The 25,987-nt window shown below is 40.5% G+C and overlaps 1 protein-coding gene across 6 annotated transcripts in view; it reads left to right on the top strand.

Annotated features, from left to right (window-relative positions):
* Positions 1-3,361: 3,361 nt before the first annotated feature.
* Positions 3,362-25,987, top strand: part of SIDT1 (SID1 transmembrane family member 1) — an 89,508-nt gene continuing 66,882 nt past the window's right edge. For 5 of the 6 annotated variants that reach the window (XM_028110594.1, XM_028110593.1, XM_028110595.1 and 2 more), the window contains exons 1-2: positions 3,362-3,526; positions 3,803-4,049. In XM_028110594.1, coding sequence (XP_027966395.1) covers positions 3,840-4,049 — 210 coding nt within the window. In that variant the 5' untranslated portion in view covers positions 3,362-3,526; positions 3,803-3,839. Of the gene's footprint in view, positions 3,527-3,564; positions 4,050-25,987 lie in introns of those variants that run through there. The other variant, XM_088024561.1, reaches the window with a different exon arrangement.

Consider the following 25,987-nt stretch of genomic DNA (forward strand, 5'->3'; position numbering starts at 1 on the left):
AATCTAGATTATTGGCTAAGCTTGCCAAATTTCTCATTAGCTTTGACCAAAGAATATTTTAGTAAAGCAATTTTTGAACACAATTCATTTAATCCAAGATTCCATTGGATCTGAGAAATCTTTATTCTTTTTCTTTTCTAAAGCACCTTTCAAATAAACAATTTTGGTCAAGGCCAGTGTTCCACAGAGTGGCCATTGAAGGCTCAGGTCATCCTTGGTGAAGTGTCACCATTTGAAACATAGGTGCAGGAATTAGAATTGTAATGAGTGGACATATAAGAAGTTGGAGCTTCTCCAAAAGGAAGAGAAGAATTAGACTTAGCCAAGCCTGTAAGAGTTAGCAGCTGAAAGTGATGCTTGTGCACCGTGAGTCTTGAGACCCCAACTTGAAGGTAGTTGCCTCCAAATGTAGATCCAACAACCTACACCTGCAGGCAGGTGGAAAACCAGAGAGAATGTTCTCTGTGGATCAAAGCCAAACTCTAAGGGCAAAACAATTGAAACAAAGGATAGCCTAGTTTTATAGGTGATCCAAAGCAAAGTTTGTCCAAAAGAATGCTGGACCAGTGTTCTACTCTATGACAAACAATACTTTTGGACAATATAACACAAAACGGAAGCAGGAAAGAGAGCAAAAAGGGGTGAAAAGTAATGGCCGGACTCCACCAAAGATGCCAAATAAATGGGAACCAACAGCAAAACCCAGTTATCAAACTGAGATGAGATAGCCAAAGAACTCAAAAGCAAAGAAAGCAGAGCTCAGACACGGTGCTCACTCACCATGTCAACACATACCCAACACTGCAAGCTGCAAGGCATGAGGGGCCTTGGTGTGTAGCACACCTGGTTAAAGGTTGGAGTCCATGGTGACAGGTAATACAGACAGTATCTCATTGGAGCCTTCAGGAAAACTATGGAAATAAGAAAGACCACTCAAATGAAAACAGGTTATTTATTCAGAGCTTGCTTGCTATAGCAAGCCACCATCACCTGCATTTGGCCAAGACTCAAAGGCAGGCAGGGGACAGGGAAAGCTTTATAATGAAAAAAAGGCAAGGTTTCAGAATACTCTGATTGTATCTTGGTGGCATAGAGAAGCTGCAAGTAGGCTAACTAGAAGTGGGGTATTTTTATGGTTTGCAGAGCATATTTGGATTCCTCCGATTGATCTTGAGTTGGGAGCAGAGGCAAAAATTGGGGAAGTTGGCAGTCACTGACCAAGTCCTGATTGTTCTGGGCCATTTGCTACAAAGACTGTGGTTTGGCTTCCTAGACCGGTTGCTGTAAAGTTTGGGGTCAGAGGTCTATTATCATATATGGTCTAGCCATTGTGTGTTCGTATATTCGGCCTGTCACAGTGGAAGCTTGGCATTGTAGATATTCTACAAGCCTGATTGATGGACCATATTTAACTTTTTAGCTGTTGAACTAGGAGTCATACAATAACAATATTTGGTGATACAACATGTTAAACTTTCTAATAAAATTTCAAATACATTCTTCTCCCCCCCCACCCCCTTATCCTTACAGCAACCTTGTAATCCTGGGAGGTTAAATGCCCAAGGTCATTCAATGGAATGAGGATTAGATCATAGTATAATTTGTAATATACAATTCAAATTGTTATATGTGTCATCTATAAGAGCTTTAAAATAAATATTTTGAGTTCTTTGCTAAGATAAAGGATCTGTTCTAGTCACTTCTAATTTCAGTGCTTAAAGTTAGGGTCATAGCTCCCTCAAATACCTACAAGGCTGTCATGTGGAAGAAGGATTAAGTTTATTCCTATGGCTCCAGAGGGCAGAACCCATGCCAGTGAGTGGAAGAGAGGCAGATTTCAATTTAGAATGTGAAATATTGTTCTAATAATGAGACACTTGCCCCCAAAAGAAGGAGTTACCTTGTGAAAAATGCAGTTCCTCATCTCTTGTGGTGCTGAGTAGGACTCCATGACCCTCTAGCTGTAGAGAGTGCTTGAACTGGCCAGGCCAGCTAACCTTGAAGGACTTGATAAACTTCAAGTTTATGAAATTTTGTTAAATTCTAAAAAGAGGCATACGCATTTTAAATATAGCAGTTTAATGTCATTCAAATTCTGGATGAAATTATTATATTCCTTAAAACAATGAGCTGTACTTTAAACTTTACCCCCAGACTCCTTATTTTTGTCGTTATACCCATACATTTTCAAGAACATTTATTTAAAAGTGAAAATTGTCCTAATAAGGACTCTCTAACTCAATCTGCCATCAGCACTGTTTTCTGATTGCACAGTTATAAAACATTATACCAAATGTATTGAACTCATTTGTGATATTTTAATAAATTATAGAAATTCAATGACGTTAAAAAAAAAAAAAAGAAACCTGGGGTGCCTGGGTGGTTCAGTCGGTTATGCCTCAGACTCTGGATTTTGGCTCAGGACATGATTGATCTCAGGGGCCTGAAATCCATCCCTGAGTGGGGCTCTGGGCTGGGTGTGGGCCCTACTTGAGATTCTCTGTCTCCCTCACCACTACCCCTCCCCCTTCTTGCTCTTTCTCTCTCAAATAACTAAATAAATCAAACCCTCCCTTTGAATGGTAAATAGTAGGATTTTAATCTGTAACTTAATTCTTTGAACACGATCTTTTCTTCTTCTGGCTTCTCTTTAAATGTTCCTTCAGATTGAATGCGGTTATATTACTTTCTAGTTTACAAATAACTTGAAGCTGAAATAAGAGAGTAAGTTCTCTTCTACACCTGAACTGTGCTTGTTTGATGTTCCCCAAGGACTTCCCAGGGATCCTCTTCCCACCTCACCCCTTATCTGCCTCTTCCAACTGTTTAAATCAAATCCCCTAAGTTTTGCCAGAAGGAGAGTTCCTTTTAATGGGCTGTGGTTTCTCTCATTTGAAAAACAATTCAGAATCCCAGGGCTTCTCCCAGAATCTAAGAAGTCATTGCAGAGGTAAAGTAGGCAAGAAGTTGGGGAGGACGGGAAGAAACCCGCTGCAGAAAGCCAGCTTCACTGAGACGTCCTTGACAACTTCTGGGACCAGATTTCAGGAGTGGTGGAAATTGTCTTCTTTACCCTTTCTCTTCAGTTTTTATGACTGTACATATTTAAAAGGGACACAAACAGTGAGGGAGAGAGAAAGCGATGATGTGAGGCTCTCCCTGAGAATAGAAGATGATAAGGAAATAAAACAGGTGTCTGGGAAGGGGTTCTGTTAGAGAAGGGAGAACTGTGTAAAGTTAGCAACCATCATTCAAACGGGCAGTTCTCTGCAGGTAGCAGACAGGAAAAGCAAACTCGTGCACCCTCTTTGGGGACAGGCTCTGTGGCTTTCTGTTTCTTCGCTTGCAGTCAGGGTGCACGTTTACTTGAAACAGACTCTATTTCCTGCTTCGTGGCTAGTCAGGTTGACTCTTCAGGACTAGCGAATATTTCTGTTTTAATGTCTCTAATGCCTTTTTAAATTTATTTATTATTATTATTTTTTTGAGATTGAGTAGGGAAGAGATCTGTTGAAATCCTGACTGGGTAAGTGGGGGATTATGAGAAATGAGAAAATGGGAAGGAAAAGGATTTAGAAGCCGGAGAGCAAAACAGTAGCCCCAGGCCCCCGTACCCCTGGCCGGCGACCTCCCGCGGAGACCCCAGGCGGCTGCATCAATATTTGATCAGTCCTTCGCCCGGGGGCTGCCAGCACTCGCCAGAGGGGCTTGCCAGGCATCACCCGCGCCGCGCTGAAGCCGGCGCCCAGGGCCGCAGGGGGGCTTTGGAAGGACCCGCTCTGAGCTCGCCCCCCCTCGCCAGGGAGGCTCTCCTTGGTGGCAGGGGCGCGGCGCCCACCATGCGGGACTGCCCACGGCTCGCGCTGCTCTGCGCGCTGCTACCCTGGCTCCAGCACACGGCGGCACCCCGGCGACCCGCGCAACCCCTCCCGAGCCGCAACCCCCGCGACCTCGCCAGGAGCTTCGATTTCGATCGCGTCTACAGCGGGGTGGTGAGCCTCACCAAGGAGAACACCTACTCCTTCAACTACACTAGCCAGCCGGGCCAGGTAAGACTCTCGCTCTCCTCGCTCGACTCCCAGGAACTTGCCAGATCTCAGAGCCCCGTCGCTGCTTTGGGTCCCTTGGGAATTGACCTCGGGAGTCCTCAGGGATCAGCGGCCCCTTGTTCCCTTTTCCCTTCAAAGCAATCACTGTCCTGCCCCGGGCTGCCGCATTCTCCCGCAACCGGCCTCGGGGACAACTCCGGTTCATCTCGTACCTTCCCTGGCCTGATCCCCTGGCATTTCGGGGCTTTGCAGAGGCGCAGGTTCCCTGCACCTTCTGTGGCTCCTGGCCCCCTGCTGGGCCTTTCTCCAGGAAACTCGAGATTTCTATGGTTGCGGAGGGAAAGGACCTCACCTCTGTTCCTAATACCGGGGAGAAGGAACCTCATTTCATTTGGATGATTCTGCCAGACCCTCCTATTTCATAGCGCATGGGGAGGGAGCGCTGCTCAGAATCTAAAACAGGAATGTGTGAGAATGGACGCAAGCTGCAGAGCGTGTGTTCAGTAGTCACTTCCTGCGATTCTGTACTACTGTCACACAACCGTGCTTCCGAGAAGCCACAAGACCTGGCCAGAAATGTTGCAACTGCAGCTGGCCACCGATCTCTGGAGGTTTTGATGTTAAATAAGGATGGGTAATTGTGGGAAAGTTCTAGACCTATTTCTGACAAGGATCGAGGTGAGACAGGGGAGGAAATGACTGCTCCAGCAACTATCCCTTTGACACATATACTCTGATTATATAATGTAGAAAAAAGTTCATAGGTGGGTTTTTCCCTCTAATATGGTCCCCTCTGGGGCACAGAGAAAAGAGAAGACTCCCCAGTGTACCTGCATCTGGATCTTCTTCCCATATGAATGTGTATGTGTATCCCTTACTGTGCCAGCATTCCATTCCCTGCTCCCTCGGGAGATTCCAGAACCAGATGACTTGGACGCCACAATAGGCCTCCCTCTCTAACTCTCACTGAGAATCAGAACTCAGAAACCTGGTAGCTTGGAGTAGTATTGAGCAGGATGGACCAGTGTGCCCACTAGCACTCCCAGTCATCTCCCAACCATGTGTATTGAACAAATTCCCCATCTCCAGTCTGGCACCAAAGGTGCTGTCGCCATGGCAGCACAGCCCTCACCCTGGTCTGTCCCCTGCTGCCCTTCAACCTGTATGTCCTCAAGTGAGCAGCGTGACCATGTGCAGAGCCATTCTACTGGGGACAAGTGAGAGGGACAGTTTTTATCCCCCTAATTCCATGCCACTCGTCTCTCTTCCTGTCCACTGTGCGGTATGGACCAGCTGACATGGCACATCAGTTGCACTCCTAGCCCTGTAATTTGCTCAGAATGAATAAATCTGAAAAAAATCCATGATCTCTGGGGTGTACTATCAGTTTCCCCCTAAATCATCAGTAAGGAAACTCAGATGGTATGTGCAAAGTGAGTGCTGACATCAGGCTTTAGTATTTCTTGCACTCCTGCTTAGAAATAGATTGACTGTTTCTTAACTGTTGCTTGGCCTTTCTGCCCTTGGTATTTGGTGAGTTTCTCTGCCACAGGCACAGGTGCACTGTTAGCAGCTGGGTTACCTGCTTGATTTCCCTAGAGAAGTGTGAGATATTGAGGACAGGGGCAGAGTCATGTTCATCTACTAATGTCTTTGAAAAGTGAATAAGTGAAGAAAGATTTAAGGAAACGGTAAACTAAAACTAAATAAAATAAAATACATACTTTTGGGGGCACCTGGGTGACTCAGCCCGTTAAGCGTCCAACTCTTGATTTCGTCTCAGGTCATGATCTCAGGGTTCTGGGATCGAGCCCTGTGTCGGGTTCTGCGACCCAGAGTGGAGTCTGCTTGGGATTCTCTCTCTCCCTCTATGCCTTCCTGCCCCTCCTCTAAAATAAATAACTAAATCTTTTAAAAAAATAAAAGATACATTTTAGTAGGTTGAAAGGGTGAGATCATTCCAGATAAAAACATTTTTAACAATTGTCATGAAATTATGCCCTTTCCATTTTGCCTGTCTACATGTTTAAATGCTTCTTATTTTATGAAACAATGGTGAAAATTCATTTTTAAAATATCTTTGCATAATACAATAAAAAGTTGACAACCCCAGGAGTCCCTAAAATTTCACTAGTCTGAGAAATACAGTTGGGAACCATGGGACTGGCAGATAACTCAACTATTTTAATTATTTTAATACTAGTATTAATCAGATGTCCCCAACTCTTACAGCTTTGAGACCTCTCTTTAGTATGCAAATAAGACAGTGGAAACCTCACCCCTGTTACTTTGGGAAATTACCCCCTCTCCCTCCAGCTGGTATTCCCATTGATTTCTCCAGAGATGGCATTTTTCTGATCTATCTAGCCAAACCATTACTCTTGTTTCTCTTGATGGCCTCCTCTCTTCTTGGTCCTGTTTGCCCCATGTTGGGTACTAGCAGCCCATCTTCCAATAACATGAAGGCCATGTTTTTGGATATAGCAGAATTTTCCTGGAGGTTTGAACTAACATAAGGGAATTGCAGAACAGCACAGGATAGGTGATAGATTAAAGCAGAAATCTAATCAATATTGTCATAACAGCTTACTAGCTATTTCCCAATAGGGTAAATTTCAAGATGGTGGCACTACTTTTTAGGCCCTGGTTTATCACCAACTTATTAGCTACTCCCCAACCCCAAATGCTGGCCTCTCCTACTCTCTAAATTTTTATTAATTCATGAGAAGCAGTTTGCTTCCATTGCAGATCCCAAACTCACCGAAGGGCTCTGCTAAATAAAGAACTATGAACCCAAGAGCAAAAGCTTGGCCAGGACCTTTTTCCTTTAACCTGACCCAAGTAGTTGGTCAGGGACCCCTCCCCTGCAGGGGTCATTTCCCACCCATCCCTCTTCAATGCAACAAAGAATTGGGTTTAGGAAAAAAAAAGTAAAACTTTTTGAGTTTTCATCTTTTTTCCTTTTCTCTTCAAGTCATTGTTATGTTTGCCATTATTTTTTCTTCACTTTGGAGGAGAAAGCCTTTTTCCAATTTAGGCTTTGGTGAGAAGTGGAAGCTGCTGTGGGGAACCTTGGCCCCTAATCTTTCCTGCAGCCACTGCGTCTCCCATACCAAACACTGACCCAAGGAACTATTTAGCCAAGCATGTGTCATGCTAATTAACTGAGGTCAGCATCAGGAAAAGCCTCACATGCCTTCTAGAAAGAGTAATGTAAATATGAAGTTGCCACTAAATATATATATATATATATGTATATATATATATATATATATATATATATATATATATCACTGAAAGAAGAGTGACTGCTTTAAAGAAGAATAGTGAAAAATAACGATCGAAGGTGCAGGTTAGGCAAGATCATGGTTCATTTCATTTCCCTGAGGGGAAGTATCTGGAGACTCCTTTTCAGGGGAGTAGAGTTTCACTGTGGCGAACAAGGTGTTCTATCACTACAGGGCTGGAAATCAACTAGAAGGAAGTCACCTTGTTGAGAAAGTCACCAGGCATATGTTTGACTAGGACAGAGGGCACGAAAGCAGGTTTATTGAGAAATGAGAATACTCTTGTAGAGACAGGTGGTGGCAATAATCAGATGTTTATACTTGAGCTAGATGCTGATAAGAACCTTTTCAATAAAAAAATCTAACTACCAGGCAACAAGAAGTCTTCTCAGAGACTTTCAGTCACAGAATTCATTGCTCACCATAGATCTTTTAATTTGAAGTGTTTCCCTGGAAATATCCCTTTTGTTTATTCAATGGAGACATTTATCTTTTAATGACATACACTTTTTTTTTATGCCCAAGGAACAATCCTTAACTTTATTCACATCAACCAGCCGTTGTCTATCTAGAACCAGTTATACTGCCTCTTGGATCCAAATTCAAAAAGCCTATCCAGTTCTCACGAACAGTGAAATATATATCAGGACACTCCAGTGGTAACTTCTAACTATACATTACTGGTTACTTAGAAGAATGAAAACCTTTGATGTGATTAGCCTCAGTTCCCTCAGTCTCGGATGGACTCCCCCTGTGTTCTTTACGTACTGAGGCAGAGAAAGCTTCTCAGCTTTCTCCCACTTCTCCCACTTCCTCTTACTGAACCGGACTGGTGCTTGTTTGTGAGGAGGAAGTCATCCCATTTGCACAGTATCTGTGCTCATTAGCACATTATCTCTCCCTCTGCCCTTCCCCACCGCATATGTGTGCATGTGCACACGTGTGCACAAATTATGGCCTGTAAAATAAAGCAGTTTTTTGCTGTTATTGTTGTTCCAGTAGTTTCCTTTGTACTAATATATTTATATAATGCCATTAGCCTCTTCTATTTTTGTTTCTTAGTTCTCTATGATGAGCAATATTGAAATTAGCTAGTATCTTCTTCTCCATCTCTTTTTTCAACCCCCAAATCTAAACCCTAGTTATGCCTATAAAGAAATTAATGAACTCGTTCTACTTTTCATATTTTCTCCCCATTGTTGCCCCATTTTTGGTTAGTTGTACATATCTGCATTGTCAAAGCATATAGTCATTACGAGCTAGACTGTCTTCCTTACAACAAACATTTAGTCTTAGTTGTACCGGTACCTATATATTAAAAGTTCACAGCTAGACTTACGTTAATGTCCTTTAGTCATTTGATTGTCTAAAGCTTATTCTCTAGGAGGCATCTCCTACAATTCTTCCATGTTCATAACACTTTGTCCACAGCCTTTGTACTTGCAAGTCTGATTAGCCTAATATAAACCCCTTGGCTTACGGTTTTCTTCCCTTGAGTTTTAAGCATATTATTCCTTTGGCTTCTGGCAAAAGTAATGATAGAAGGGATTCTTTACCTTGCAAGTAATTTCATTTTTCTGCCTGAATTCCCAAAAGACTCCTTTTCCTTTTTCTTTGAATTCCAGTAGTTTTACCAGATGGCATCTAGTAGGTTAGTCTTTCCCAGGTACATGATGTCATTTTGCAATATGTAATTTCAATGATTATTTCTTTAATTCAGGAAATTTTCTTTAGAGTTTTTAACATTAATTTATTCCAATGCTTGATTATCTTCTTTAGGAATTCCCTTTATACTTATGTTGGCCCTTCTTTATTGTTTCCTATATCTACCCATTTTTCTAGAATTATTTTTTTATATCCTGCCCCAGATTTAAAATATTTTTTTCTCCTTTTCATCTTCTGTTTTCCTTATGACATTATGAATGTTTTTTATATCCCTGTGCTCCTCCAAATTAAATATTCATTTATGATAGAATTTTAAAATTTATCTCTAATATTTTCCTGAGTTCTGCCATTTTTTTTAAAACTTCATTTTCTCCAATCATCTCATTTCTGAATTTTTAAAATTCTGATTTATGGCTTTTTTTCATAGTTTTTAAATGTTCATAATTTTAAATTTTGCAATATTAGGCTATACTTTCCATCTGTTTTATAGGTGCAGCTTTCTGGCATATGTTCACCATCTGAAATGGTGTTTTCTGCTTCTTATTCTCTCTTACTTACAGTGACTTTGTGTGGGATTCGATTGTAGTCCTTATATGTTGCTCATCTTTATATTAGGTGAGTTTTTCTTATTTTAGCAGGGAAAGATAGACCTGGATAGCTTTCCTGTCTTTCTTCTCTTATCTTTGTGAAGTGATCAAAATGTGATTTTCTTTCTAAGAAATTCGTAGGTCCTCTCCCCCATTTTATGGAGTCTTCCTCTTTCTACTCTAGTAAATTAATTGAATCCAAGGAGGATGTTTTTGGAACCTCTGATCTATAGCTGTTGTCAGGTGATGACCTGGACTTTTTTTTAGTTTGTTTATTTATTTCTTAAGTAATCTCTAACCCAACCTGGGGCTCAAACTCACAACCCAGAGATCAAGAGTTCCATGCTCTTCTGACTGAGCCAGCCAGATACCCCCAACCTGGACTCTTTGATTGGCATCTGAAAGCCCCTAATCTTTTTCTTGATTATAGACAAGTAGAAGAAATGTCTTGCCAAAAAGATCATTTGTAACTCCTTATCTCATAAAAGCAAATAAATGAAACTTTAAATTATTGTTTCTGAAAAACAACTCTTTTTTTGTTTGTTTTGTTTTGTTTCTTTTGAGATGCTTCCCATAGGGCTCTTCACTGCCTGGAAGTGTTTTTGTTCCATTTCATCTTGCTTTGTTCCCACTTTGCCACATGTGCTGAGCTTGTATTCCAACCATCTTGTTTCTCTCTCATATTCCTTTTGTTTCTTCCTGAGTGCCATGGCAATAGGCTTGCTATAGTGTTGGGTTTAGTTTTTGGTTGTTATTTTGTTTTGTTTTGATTTTACTGCTGTGATGCTCCTTTCTGTGGGGGTATTTTAAGTATTTAATACAATATGTAGGGATTTTCACTCATGTGGAATATAAGAAACAGCAGAGGATCATAGGGGAAGGGAGGGAAAACTTAATGGGAAGAAATCAGAGAGGGAGACAAACCATGAGAGACTCTTAACTTTAGGAAACAAACTGAGGGTTGCTAGAGGGGAGATGGGTGGGGAGATGGGGTAACTGGGTGATGGGCAGTAAGGAGGACATGTGATGTGATGAGCATTGGGTGTTAGATGCAACTGATGAAGCACTGAACTCTACATCTGAAACTAATGATGTACTATATGTTGGCTAATTGAATTTAAATTTTTTAAAAAGCAAAAAAAAAGTAGAGATTTTTCAGTCTTCCTTTCTTTCCCTCTTTGGTTTTCCACACGTTACCTGAGGTATCCCCTACATCGTTTCTCACTGTTGGCTTGAATCTAAAAGACCAGGGACTTGATACCTGTGATACCATGAAACTTCTGTGCTACAAGAAGATACCAGTATTTCTTTCTTCCTTTCAAACGGGTTGATATTATTACATGTTGCCACGCAGCACCCAGAGTTCGTTAGCCAGCTCTTCCTACATTGTTTAACTCTGGACTAACTGAAGTTCCATGTCAACACACCAAGATGGTGCATTAATGATTTAAAGGTACATCTAATGAGCTATTCGAATTGGGGCCTCACCATTCTTTCTGCTTATTTGTAAGGAAAATATCAAACATACTACAGTGCTGCCAGGCAATAAAATCATAGTCCTTTTTATTTTCCTAAAAAAATACATTTTTGAATATTGTTTATTTTCTTTTCTAGGATATTGTGAAAATGGAAAGTTTGAGGGTTTTTTTTCAGTACATTAGTTGCTGTGCAAGCCAAAACCAAAACAAAACCTAAGGACCTGTATTCTGCTTAAAAGCTAAGGTCAGCAGAAAGAACAACTATTGGACTTAACACTTCCTCAGTCTTAAGATCCTTTGGTTTTCATATATAATAAATTTCTAAGAACATGTGTAAAAATTGTTTATATGGGAGAAGCAATTGATTTACCTGTCAAAAGATAGTGCTCCATTCCTGGAGAGAGAAAAACAAAGCTGAGTGTCATATAGCAAATGTAGGTTATATATTAGATGTTATTAATAATAAAATTAATTCGAATAATTTGCTATAGTAATTAATTACTTCAAATTCTGATTTGTCTCATCCTCTCAGTTTATTTGAGGTGACAATAGACAAATTGATTTTGCTATTAGGAAGAAGGACATGCAGGTGTTGATTTTGCACAAAATTAAACAGGCAATTTTTCAATGGGTTGAATAAGAAGAGTAAAACTGGTTTGAAGGTATCTTATATTGAAAAATGCATTCAAAGAAAGTTGAATATAAGCCTTCTTTTCTGATACGATGTCTATCAGAATCCATTTCACTGTCATAACTCCTAAGAACTGGTAAATTTTCCCTCTGTTCCACTGAAAAGCTTTTCAAGAGCTAGTTCTCAGCCCATAATTTTAAGGAAGTTTATTTGGGACCCAGCCTTCTTCAGGTGATCCCAAGGCTGGCCAGGGGTGTCTATATGTAATTATGAAAGTACTGGTTTATTTAAAGGTATAGATCACTGGTTTTGGTTAAACTCATAAGTGTTTAAATAAAATATTTTATTTCTGAAAATGGTGGCAAAACTAAAGTTTATCTACTATCATCAATTAGCATGTAATCCTGAATAAAAGCATCCTCTGGCTACCTGTAGTCTTACAGTCGATTGGACCATTAAGAGTGTAAAGGTTTGCCCTTCCCTCTGCCTATCCTGGGACACAAAAGTTTTTCAGCTTTGTCTGCTTCCTCACTCTTCCTTTATATTTTTTTTTAAATAGACTCTATTTTTCAGAGAAGTTTTAGGTTTACAAAAAATTAAGCATTAATTTATTTTTATGTATTATTAATTATTAACATCTTGCATTAGTGTGCTACACTAATGATGGACCAATATTGATACAACATTGATGTTGCATTGATCTTTATTATTTACTGAAGTTCAGTTTACGGTTCACTCTTGATGTTATATGGTTCCATAGGTTTTTAGAAATGCATAATGTATCCACCATTACAGTGGATTATACAGAATAATTTATTTCATCCCTGTAAAAATCCCCCGTGCTTCTCCTATTCACCTCTCCCTCTTTCCCTCAAATCCTGGAAATGGCTTATTTTTTTTACTGTCTCTCTAGTTTTGCCTTTTCCAGAATGTCGTATACTTGGAATCATACAGTATGTAGCCTTTTCAGACTTGCTTCTTTCACTTAGCAGTATGCATTTAAAGTTCCTTCATGGTTTTTTGTGTTTTTTTTTTTCAGAGCTCGATAGCTTATTTCTTTTTAGTGTTGAATAATATGCTCTTGTTTGGATGTGCCACAGTCCATTTATCCATTCACCTATTGAAGGATATCTTGGTTGCTTACAATTTTTGGCAATTATGAAGAAAGCTGCTATAAACATTTGTGTGCAGATTTTTGTACAGACGTAAGTTTTCCACTCCTTTGGGTATTTACCCAAGGAGCTTAATTCCTGGGTCCTGTGGTAAGAGTATGTTTAGCTTTGTTAGAAACTGTCAAACTGCCTTCCAAAGTGACTGCACCATTTTGTACTCCCACCAGCAATGAGAGTATCCTTGTTGCTCTACATCTTCATTTGCATCTGGTATTGTCAGTGCTTTGCATTTTAGCCATTCTATTAGGGGTATAGTGATCTTTCATTGTTTTAATTTGCAGTTTCCTAAGAGCATATTAGCATCTTTTCATATGCTTATTTGCCACCTGTATATCTTCTTTGGTGAGGTATTTGTTCAGATCTTTTGCTCATTTTTTAATTGAATTGTTTGTTTCCTTATTGTTCAGTTTTAAGAATTCTTTGTGGATTTTGGATACCAGTCTTTTATCAGATAAGGGTTTTGCAAATATTTTCTCCTTGTTTGTGCCCTATCTTCTTATTCACTTAATAGTTTTTTTTAACAGAGCAGACATCTTTAATTTAAGAAAGTACTACTTACCAATTATTTTTCATGAATCATGCCTTGGTGTTGTATTTAAAGGGGCTCCTGGGTGGCTCAGTCGGTTAAGCATCTGACTCTTGATTTTGCTTAGGTCATGATCTCGGGGTCATGATCTCAGGGTCATGACATGCAGGCCTATGTTGGACTCCACGCTGGGAGTGGAGCCTGCCTGGGATTCTCTCTCTCCCTCTCCCTCCACCTCTTCCCCCTCCTACCTGCCCCTGCTCCAACACTCGGCTCTCTCTCTGTCAAATTAATTAGTTAATTAAAATAAAAAGTTGTCACCAAGTCTAAGGTCACCTAGATTTTCTCCTGTGTTATCTTCTGAAAATTTTATAGCTTTGAATTTTACATTTAGGTTTATGATCCATTGTAGGTTAACTTTGTGAAGGTATAAAGTCTCTGTATATAGCATATAATGTCCAATCATTCCAGCACGATTTGTTGAAAAGACCACCCCTGTGTTTTTAGTATTACAGTGTCATGTATGTGTGTGTGCGTTTATAGCCCACCTTGGACCACAGAGTCTGAAGCAGCTCCATACCTGGAGCTCATTGTTATCACTATTTCCAACCTTCCATTGTACTGCCACCACTTCTAACCTCTACCATTCTCTTTTGGCTAGTTTTTTCTGTGTATCTGATATCTCTCTGATTCTCACATCCTTTTTGTCTTTCAGACCTTTTATGAACTGTTGACCCATCATGTTTCTTCCTCTTTGGTTGATCTCCTCAGGTTGTTGGAGGTTTTGCTACTGGCAAAGACATTCCTTCTTCTTCATTTCAGGCAACATGTTTTTTTTCCATACTTCCTGATTCAAAGCCATGGTGGGTAATCTCAGTTACTAAAGAGCTGGTCTCTGGATTTTTAAAGTTATGCTATAGAATTTTAATAATACCAATGGTGGAGGATGAAGAACATATGCTATTTGGGAAGTCAGCCTATATTTGTGTTGACTTCGTGTGTGCCATTATTTCCTTTATTCATGGCAACAAGATTTTCTTGTCAAGTCTGTTTAGCTACAGAATTGTAATTGGGCTTGCATTTTCTGTTCTTTTTTCTATCCCTAAAAGAAACATGTAAAACATCTCTTGAAACCACTGGGATGGAAAGGGATAACTGTATTTTAAACTTAAGAGCTAAAACAACATTTTAATCACCCAGTCTCTTATCACTTAAGAGGAAAGAAAACTAGAAGCCAGTGAAATAAATTATTTGTCCCAAATCATGTAACTAGCTTGAAGCAAAGCCAGGAACATAACTCCGGTTCCTGAGGATATTCCCTCAGGATATTTCTACTAAACCACTCTCCCTCCCACAAGAGCACATCTGTATACTTACAATAAACAATAAAAAATAATTTAAAATATGACAGTCACACTTTCAGTCAGGTCATTCGATCACACTTTACATGATCCTTTACATTTTCCTTTACAGTTACTGAAAATCTATGCAGGAGGTTTTCATCTTTGTTCTTCCCCCCAGGAATTGTCCAGGTATTCATTTGTCTGTGTGAGTCAGGTCAGCAGGGTTGACGCTAAATAAAACTAAGAAGTTAGCAGATTTGCTTCAGTATTTCACAGAGCCACAGCCACCCACCAACCATGATCTTACTTGGACCCCCTGTGGACCCAGAGGGCCAATCATCATCTCTTTTATGCTTTATTTTCATCAATGCTGGGTTCCTTTGTGACAGGCACCAGGCAGCTTGGAGACCCAAGCAGTTAGCCTATGTGTCACTAGAAGACAGTATTAATCCTGAGAACATAATAAAAAAAAAAAATTAATCCTGAGAACTGGTATTTCTGGATCTCCATTAAACAACCAGGAAGATAAGCCATAGCAAACGGGATTAACCAACTGTTTCTGTCCCTCTAGATTTAACTGCCCTATTGTAGACAAATTGACTCAGTTATTTTAATTATCTAAACTGGAAGCATATATTAAAAATTGACATGAAAATACTTAATTTTTCTTTGTCCTTTCCAGTATTTGCAAAAAGAAATCCTATATTTGTCCCTGCTCTCTTCCCATACCATCTTCACCAAAGTAGAGCAATTACAACTTTCTAGGACAAACACAGTATTTATCTGGGTATTAAAAGGACAAAAAGTGGGGGATAAGGAGAGAGGCAAACAGAATGAAGCCTGGGTATGCAGAGATGGTCTGGGGAGGCTATGGACAGTTAGGCTCCAAAATAGCTATGGGGTATGAGTGAAGTAGGAAAAGAAAGAGGGTGTGGGATCAGGCAAAGTTCTTAGTTGCAAGCAACAGAGATCAACTGGCTAACTTAAGCAAAAAAGTAATTTATTAGAAGGATATTGGGTTGCTCACAAACCTGAGTTGCCAGGCTCAGACTATGATGAGGGACCAACAGAGACTAAGCCACAGGAAATTATGGCAACAGTCATGCTGCAGAATGGTTTTGTCAAGATGCCCACCTGGGAAGCACCACCTCCTCTGCCATTAGATATGGTAACCCCTGGACCCTGCTGCCATGGACCCTACCATTGTCAGCATTGCCAGTGAATTCTAAACTCTCCCTTCATCCTTGTATCGTGTAATCACCACTGAAAGTACCAAGTGGAAGTGTCCAACTATCCGAGCACAAATCATATATCTGACTCCTTTGGCATCCATCAGCTGCCTTGCCTCCCACAAAACTCACCCAGTTTAGTGGACTGGAGGAAATTCCTCTAAAACATATAAAGGATTTGAATGCTGGGTAGCCCCCAGGTCAGCTCCACCAAAAGTCCTCATGGGGTCTTCTCAAGCTAGGGCATTTGTTCAAAGACAGCTGTATGGATGCAGACATTGGCCGTCAGGGACCAAGATGTGACAGGGAGGAAAAAGGGTGCTAGAGCCTTCTATCTATGCCCATTAAAGAGGAACATCTAATCTGAGTGTCAGAGAAGAATTAGAGTAGTATATAGCATCTCTGCCACCATGTTTACTCCATAATTGGAAATAGTTTATTCTCTTAAATGTGGCCTTTCCTGAGGCTTCTTCTGTTCATCTCAAGATATTTTCCTTTAGGATTTTGAAGAGGAAGATGTTTGCAGACGATCAGTTTAGTCTTGTTTAGAAATCAGTTTCCTGTAAGTAATACTTCTATCCCGACAACACTCATTTAAAACTATAAATGGCACTGGTCTGTCAATAAATACAACTACAGAAAAAATTGGTGATAAGTGTCACATCATAACTCTGACAGTCATAACTAATTTTCTAGTGCCTTCCCAGCTTCAGAGTGTTAATTAAGTAGGCCTCAGAATAGCTCTAGAAGAAACTTGCCTGCAGTGCGATCACTCAGCATATAAATAAAATCTAAGGAGTGGATCCTTGAATTCTGCCTCAAACCATAAAATAATTACTTTTCCCTCTTCAAGCCCCTCCACTTATACTCCAGAGTGAAGGAATTGTAAGGAAAGGGAGTATAGGTGGGAGATAGGGAGAAAAAGACAGGAAAGGTAAAGGAGAAAAGGAATCAGGCAGAGAAGATGAGCAGACCCCAATACCTGAGAGGATGAGGAACCAACATAGCAGCTGGCTGTCTCCCAGAGACTAAGCCTGGACATGCCTAAGGCCAGAGGAAGGTCATGGGATGGAGGAACTAATGCAAAATCTGTGAGAAACCCTGGGTAGCCATTTGAAGTGAGAGGTAAATGGCAGCCCACAATTTAAGAGGCCACTGGTAAGGAATAGGTTAGAGGAGAGCTTTTTTGCTGTACTTTTTTGCCTCCTTCAGTCTGGCCTAGGTGGATTGCCACCTGCCCTGCCTTATCGCCCTTGTGAGGGCAAAAACCAGCAGCACCAGCCCAGGGCTGGCTGGGCAATGTGGGCTCACATCTGTGAGGGCCTGCTGGAGTGCATAGGGTAACCTCTGTGCCTGTCGACCTGCCAACTCTGAGCATTACCTCCTTCCCCACCACCCCCTTTACAAGGCATAGGCCAGCAGATTACAATGAAGCAAAAACAGTGTGTGGGTGGGAGGAGGGGGGTAGAAGTAAAATTAGATGTGGGGGCAGACTGGACCCCTGTGTGGGTGTGAAAAGGAGTGTGGTCAACTCAGAGGTTGTCTGCCTTAAGGGGCTTTCCTTCCAGCCCCTCTTTCTACTCTGGACCTTCCCCACATTTAGCACCTCCCCTCTGAGGGTCTCAGTACTACTCCAGGTAGCTGACACCCCCAGGGGTTCAAGCTCACAGGAGAAAATAACAACACATCTGCAGAATGAAGCTACATGAGAGAAATCAAAATGGACAGCCTTTCCCAATGTAGCCCAACTAATAAACAGGAAGAATAAGACTTAAAATAAGCAAAGTGAAAGAATTGTGGGAGAATTTTGGATAGAAGGGCTTCATTAAAATGACCAGGTTACTGTTATAAAGATGAGCCAACTGGAAATCTCAGAGTTAAAAATAACACTGTTTACATAAAGACCTCAGCAATGGGTTGGATGTTAGAATGAACAGTGGATTAGAAAACTGGAGGATCTACCTAAAGAGATACAGGATATCAACAGAAAAATTAAGAAATTGGGAGGGCAGACCTGGTTATGATGTCAACATAATAGGGGGCCCATAAGAAGAAAACAAATGGGGAGAAAGAAATATTTGTAGAAATAATGCTGAAGAATTAAGAACAGCCACTCCCCCAACATCCTGGGGGTGCTTTCTTAGGGCTTGTTGAAAGCTACAAGCTTAGCTGAACTAGCTCCACTCACATAATAACAGTAAATATTTGTAGTGTATGTACCAAGTGTCAGATACATGCTGGATTCCAAATACGTCACAGATAAAATCCTCCGAGAGAGACAAAGACAAATGCATGGAACAATGAGCAACTATTACAAAACATGAAAAAAATTATATAATGGAGTATAAAATTGGGTAGTGTAGTCCATAAGTTTTATGAGTGTTAAATGGTGAGATCAGGTTAAGTTAGGGTCTTCAGGATAGACTTGACTTGACACCTGTTCTTGTGAAGAAAATATGGAGGACAGCATTTCCTGAAGTGTGTTCTATGGAACACTTGTTTTGTAGACTAGTCTTGGTGTTGCATGTAAAAGGCTTTCCAGGTGTAGTAGAACTTGACCATGTTTTGACTGCCTAACATTTGAGCTCCATTCCTGTATGTCTGGGGGAATTCCTCATTCTATGAGCCTTCACTGGAGCTAGAGCTCCTTCTTTTTTTTTTTTTTTTAATTTTATTATGTTATGTTAGTCACCATACAATACATCATTAGTTTTTGATGTGGTGAACCACGATCCATTGTTTTCGTATAACACCCAGTGCTCCATGCAGTACGTGCCCTCCTTAATACCCATCATGGGGCTAACCCATACCCCTACCCCACTCCCCTCTAAAACCCTCAGTTTGTTTCTCAGAGTCCATAGTCTTTCATGGTTCATCTCTCCCTCCGATTCCCCCCCTTCATTTTTCCCTTCCTTCTCCTAATGTCCTCCATGCTATTCCTTAGGTTCCACAAATAAGTGAAACCATCTGATAATTGACTTTCTCTGCTTGACTTATTTCACTTAGCATCATCTCCTCCAGTCCCATCCATGTTGATGTAAAAGTTGGGTATTCATCTTTTCTGATGGCTGAGTAGTAGTCCATTGTACATATGGACCACATCTTCTTTATCCATTCATCTGTTGAAGGGCATCTCAGTAGAGCTCCTTCTTATACAGACGTAGAATAGCAGCCCCTTCTTATACACACACACAGACACACACTAACCCCAAATTCAGCCATGGCACATGGCCTCGGTGCTACCAATCACATCTGCCTTTCTCAGGCTTGCAGACTGGGGAGCCAGTGATGTGGAGAAGCATCTGTTAGTGGCAACAGAGGTGACATTGGTTTCCAGCTATGGCCATGGCAATGGGGCAATGGCACTTAAAACCCTCCAGAGGCTTTCTGTTGCTCTTAGAGTAAAGCCCCAACCTCTCTCATGTGACTTTAAGACTCCTCAGGACCTACAATGGTCCTTCACGAACCTTCAACTTCAGCCAAACTGATTTTCTCGTAATCCTTCAAACTTCCTTCTTGCCTTCCCTCTCATTTCTCCTCCTTCTCTCCCTCTCTCCCTCCTTCCCTGTGTCTACTACACTGTTCTTTCTGTTTGGATATTTCTCTTGTTCTGCTCTGCATTTTTCTGGTTAACTCTTACTCATCCTTTGGGAAAATATTCACCCTGAAAATCTATGTCATGCACTGGCACAGGAACTTAAATATTAATGCAATTGCTTAATTGGCATTCCGTGGGCAAACCTGTGATCTCAATGAAGGCAGACTATGTCCACATAGCTTAGTACTATATCCCTCGTGCCAGAACAATGCATGGCACAGGATAGGGAGTCAAATATTTAGTGAATGAACAAAGTTCATCACAAAGCAGCTGGAATATAGACTGCATCTCGTTCTATACTACTTGCCTGCCGATTATTATACCTCTCTTTAATGTTTTCCCATGTTTTTATTGGAATTGAAATGTTTAATATAAAACTTAAATCATAAACCTAAGTTTATATGGACATATTTGTGTGTATAATGAAGTTGGTGAGTTGAAGCATGCTTCTTAGAAAAGTGTCTGGAATGCAAAATGCTGAGTATCTAAAAGTATAGGGAATAAATAGCTCCCAAGGGGTAAACTGCTCTTTTCAACAAGATGAATGAGCTGTTCCAGGAAAGCTGTGAGCCAAACTGTGAAAGGAAATTAATATCCTATGTGAGATGAACCATATAACCTTCTCCTTTGCCAGGGGCGGTTGGGCTTCTAAGTGTGTCTCCACACGTGGAAAACAGTCAACAACTGATTGATTGGTGAATGTGTGCCAGTGGAAAACCACCACCCAACCCCAAGTGCAGATGGGACAGCTCTGCCTTCCACTCTGCCTGGTGCTCTGCAGGTCACAGAGTACTGTTGCCCATAGTCTGGGTGGTGGTGGGTAGTCTGGGTGTTACTATTCCCATTCTACAGTTGAGGAAATGGACATCCAGAGAATTTAAGGTATTTGTCCAAGGTCACCCAGATAGTGTAGTGTTAGTGCCAGACATAAAATCTAGGTCTACATAGTTTTCTTCATTATGGTGTAAATTTACAGAAGGTGGTTTTCTAAGGCCAAATCAGGCAGAGAGAATTTTATTTTTTTTATTTTTTTTTAGGAGTTTATTTATTTATTTGCCAGAGAGAGAGAGAGCAAGAGAACATGAGACTACAAGCAGGGGGAGCAGCAGGCAGAGAGAGAAGCAGCCTCCCCACTGAGCAGGGAGCCGGATGTGGGACTCGATCCCAGGACCCTGGGATGATGACCTGAGCTGAAGGCAGACACTTAACTGACTGAGCCACCCAGGCGTCCCAGGCAGAGGGAATTTTAAACAGTTACGTCAATAACTATAGGAATTATTTTAATGCTTATCTCTTTAAAAAAAAAGGTAAAACCTGTGATTGAACTAACTCCATTCCTTACAGTAGTTATGAAAACTGGGGGATGAATGCTTCATTTAATAGGACTTTCTAGCCTCTAATAAGAAAGGGATTCAGAACTGCAAGGCCCCTTTGCTTAGGGACAGCTGTTTTCCTACAATGTCACATAATAGACCCTCCCAGCAGGCCTGCTTCACTCAACAGGAAGGGTCTTGGCAGGTGGGTACAAGTTGAAGGTAAGGTGATGGTCTGGGAGAGGTTTAGAGTCTAGGAGAATGACTTTAGTGCTTAAAATCTAATGTTGTTCAGGTTGATTTATGTTCACCCAAAATATATGTTGAAATCCTAATCCCTGAAATCTATGAATGTGGCCTTATTTGGAAGTAGAGTCTTTGCAGCTGTAATCAAGCTAAGATGATGAGGTCATTAAGGTGGGCCCTAATCCAGTGTGACTGAAGTCCTTATAAGAAGAGGAAAATTTGGATACAGACATGCACAGAAAGGAGATCAGCATGTGAAACAGAGACACACAGAGAGAACACCATGCGACAACAGGCAGAGATTGGAGTGATACAGTTGTAAGCCAAGGAGTACTAAGCATTGATGATTACCACCAAAAACTAAGAAGAGGCAAGAAAGGACTCTATCCAGAATTCCAGAGGAAATGTGGCCTGGCTGTCATCTTGATTTCAGACTTCTGGCCTCCAGAACTGTGAGAGAATACATTTCTGTTGTTTTAAGCCACCCAGTCTGTGGTACTTTGTTATGGCAGCCCTAGGAAACTAATATACCTAATGCAGAATCTAGACTAGTACCTTACTGTTCAGTGCAGTACTAGCTTCATCTGGATCCCTGACCATATTTCTTTTCTGGGTAGAGCAGTGGGGATATGAGCCTTGTTAAGTAGACCAAAGACAACGCAAAGTCCTCCTGCTGGCCGAGAGAGAGAGGGAGAGAAGGAGAGAGGGAGAGAGAGATTGTAATCGATGAAGTTAGCATAAGCAGGTCAAGCACCAAAATAAGGATAGACTATAGCAAAATAAACCAGGAGAGCAATAAGAGTGTTTCAGAAACTAAGTGTTTGCCACATCCCTGAACAACAAAAAGACTACACAAAATGAAGGTTGTCACTCAGAAATGGGCAAAACAGAAAGGCCAGTGCATCATGGCTTCCTTTTTATTATTATAATGTAATATTTTAGATATATAAACAAGTATAGAAAATAATGTAACAAACCCCTCTGTACCCACTACTCAGCTTAAGAAACAAAAAGACAGTTAGAATTCCCTATTTGCCCCCACCCTATGCCATGCATTGCCACAGGAACTTGAATGTTAACATAATTCCTTATTTAATTGGCATATCATGTGCAAACCTGTGATCTCAGTGAGGGCAGACTCTGTCCACATAGCTTAGTAATATATCTCCTGTGCCAGAAAAATGCCTGGCACAGGATAGGGAGCCAAATATTTTTTTCTTTTTTTTCTCTTGTTTCTATTTTTTTTTATTTTATTATTTTATGTTAGTCACCATACATTATTACATCATTAGTTTTTGATGTAGTGATCCATGATTCATTGTCTGCATATAACACCCAGTGCTCCAAATATTTATTGAATGAACAAAGTTCTTCCTAAAGTAGCTAGAATCTAGACTGTCCTGGGATGTCCTTCATCCCCCAAAGTAACCATTTTGGGGAGATAGTTTTTCATGGGTCTCTTGATTCCTGCACATCTTATAGGAAGACACTGACTGAATTTTTTTTCTAATACTATCGTTTTAAGAATATTTGTATAGCAAGCAGCCTCAGATGATAGAGACAGCATCCCTCTCTGGAGCAAAAGTAAGGCAGGTTTACTGCCCATTATAAAAGATATGTGTTCCCTAAGCTCATGGTTTCTCTTCTGTCTTGCAACCCACTGTATGTATGTAGGCAGCTATCTGGGCCCATTCACATCACCTTCATGGTATTTGGCAGCAAGAGGAACTGATGCAAACATGCTGATGCTCAAGCTGCTTGCTGTGACAAGAGGAATAAAGTCCTTTGTCCCTAACCCAAGAAGTCTGTCTTCCATCAGGATCAATGAAACTGTGGCAACTGGAGTAAAGTCTCAGATCCTTCAAAGCTTTTGAAAACGATTATCTTCAGTTTGGTGTTTATCACTTCTGTGTATGTATATTTTTACTACAGATGGATGATAGATAGATGGATAGTTTTGGTTTGCTTGTTTACAAAGTTTATGTAAATGAGATCATGCAGTATGTATCTTTCAGCAACCTACTCTTTTTTTCAATTTATCTTCTTCAGAGTGATCTGTATCAGTCCATATTGTAGCTTATTCCTTTCATTCTTGTTCATCATTCCCAGTGCATATGTAAGAGAGTTCTTTTTGTGTATAAACTTATTGGAAATGCTGGAATGTAATGTGAACTCATCTTCAGCTTTAGTAGAGATTGCCAACTTGCCCTCCGAAGTGGTTGTACTAAATAACATTTTCATAAGCAATGTGAAAGAGTTCCTGTTTCTCTGCATCCTTGCAAATGTGGTATTGTCATACTTTTGAGGTTTTACCTTTCTGATGAGTGTAAAGAGCTGAACATCTTTTCCCATGTTCTTTGGTCATTCGTCATCTCTGCAGTTACCTATTTTTCTATTGGGTTGTGTTTTTCAATGAGTTTTAAGGACTCCTTACATATTCAAGATATTGATATTTTGTCTGTTTTTTTGTACAAGTAACATATCTTATTCTATGGCTTGTCTCTCTCCTTCGTTCATGGTGTTTATATAGTTTCTTGATTTCACAGTGAAGTAGTAGGAGAAGCCTATATCCATAGTGGTGTTCAGTGGAGTCAGGGATTCAAAATAGTGGTGATAGCATGATCTGACCAAGCGTTGTGTGCAAACTCGGATGCAAGAAGCTTGGTTTCCAGTCATGATTCTGCCATAGCTGAGTATCCTTGGGGAAGTCACATCACCTCTGTGTCTTGGGCTCCTCATCTGTAAATAGAACCTTTGGACTAGATGACCTTCTTGAGCACCTTCCCAGATACAAGTTTCTCTAATGAGTCAAGGCCATATGCACCAGGCAGGCAATGACAGGACCTATGTGGACAAGTCCATCTTAACTATAGTTTGGGAAATGACTGACCAGCTTCTGTGCTGTTTTGCTTGACTCCCCCACATGGGTAGCCACTTTGTCCTCTATGTACCCACAGGACTTGGTCACGTTGCTACCACAATATCATCACATTTTGCTGTTGGTAATAACATCATTTGTCTCTGACTAGATCGTGAGTTCCTCAAGGACAGGGTTGCCTTTAGTGTACCCGCAGCACCTCCCATAGCTCTTAACTCAGTGAATGTTTGATGCATGATGGAAGGAGCATGGAAGGGTAGCAGGAAAGGGTGGAAAGAGGGAGAGAAGGAAGGAAGGACCAAATAACCTGAACACTTCCAAGATATACACTTAGTGAACATAACACAGTTACTAAAACTGTGCATATTAGGAAAAGCAAATACTATTTTAGCTATTTTATAGGGAGACTCAGTTTTTCAAGATCACATGGGAAAACAGTGCTGTGCTTAATAATGGAAGCCAATAATCTCTGATTTATAGTCTGATGTTCCAACTAATAGAGCCTGCAGTCTCATTAATTTAGCAAAACCAAACCAGATTTTAAATTAAACTCATTTTCATCCTCTTTATGCAACAGAATTATATTAGTTATAATTTTGAACTTTTCCCTACTGACACATTCCAACAGATTAAAAAAGGAGTCTCGAAGCTTTAAGACCTTTCATAATTGTGATCTATATAATATCAGAAATGGGAGTACTTAAATAATTCTCTCTTATCTATAACGCAACTCCTTGCTTATAATAAACATAGAAAGAAAATAAGATAGATGTGTAGCAGTCATATATCCCTTATCCTTGGTTTCACGTTCCACAATTTCAGTTACCCATGGACAACCACAGCCCAGAAGCAGATGATCCTCCTTCTGACATATGGTCGGAAGGTTAATAGTAGGCTAATACTCCGTCACAATGCCTACATCTGTCACCTTGCTTCATCTCATCACATAAGCATTTTAGCCTCTCACATCATCACAAGAAGAAGGGTGAGTACAGTATGATATTTTGAGAGAGAGAGAGAGACCACATTCAAGAACATTTATTCTATTTTATTATTAGGTATTATTATTAATACCTTACTATGCCTAATGAATAAATTAAACTTCATCATAGGTATGTATGTGTGGGAAAAATATGGTATATATAGGGTTTGGTATCATCTGCAGTTTCAGGCAACCACTGGCAGTCTTGGAACATATCCCCCCACGGGCAAGGGCGGGGGGACTATGAAGTGTTCAGGACAACAGGAAGAAGCCACAGGAGGGAAAATCTTGGCTCTTAAGAATGGTCTGTTACAAGGTGTCATGATCTATCATGCATGGTCAATACTCTGTCCTTCACTGAGTTTTGCCTTTACAGGGCTTACTTCACTGTGGCAAATGTAATCCAATTTTCTCAGTTGCACATTAGCCTCTGAAAAAGCAAAGCAAAATTTGAACAGGACTCTTTATCCTTTCCTGGGGGCAATGCATTATCTATTTGTATCAAAAAAAACCACCCAGTGTTTCTATCTCCTACTTTAATATATTTTTCTACAATTTATTATGTCAGTATTTCTGAGTTTGTTTTTATTGTAATTAGTAAGACTGTTATTAAATAATACAAAAGTAAATGGATTATAAGAGCTAGACAAGGAATAAAATTAGGTGTGGCAATGAGCATTGAGTGGGGTAATATGGTGGTGGTATATCTGTTCTGCTCCCTACAGATCTCCTTCCTACTAGCCCAGTTTCAGCCCCATTAGACACCAGCTTCCAGACATACTCGTGACATTTGGTGGTGTCATGGTTGTGCACTTCATAATAATGGGCAGTTGGCAAGTTGCTGACAAATGGGGTCATCCACTAGCTGGTTCGGTTATAACAGTATTTCCCAAAGTACAGGCTCCAATCCATGTGCATCAGAACCCCGCAGCATGCTTGGTAAGCATGCATATTTTTAGGTTCTCTTCTTGATCTGCTGAATCAGAAATGCTAGGGGTGGGCT

Source organism: Eumetopias jubatus, unplaced genomic scaffold, assembly GCF_037043125.1.
Source record: "Eumetopias jubatus isolate StellerSeaLion01/CBP00866 unplaced genomic scaffold, mEumJub1_p1.0 scaffold_1, whole genome shotgun sequence".
NCBI classification, from domain to species: Eukaryota; Metazoa; Chordata; class Mammalia; order Carnivora; family Otariidae; genus Eumetopias; species Eumetopias jubatus.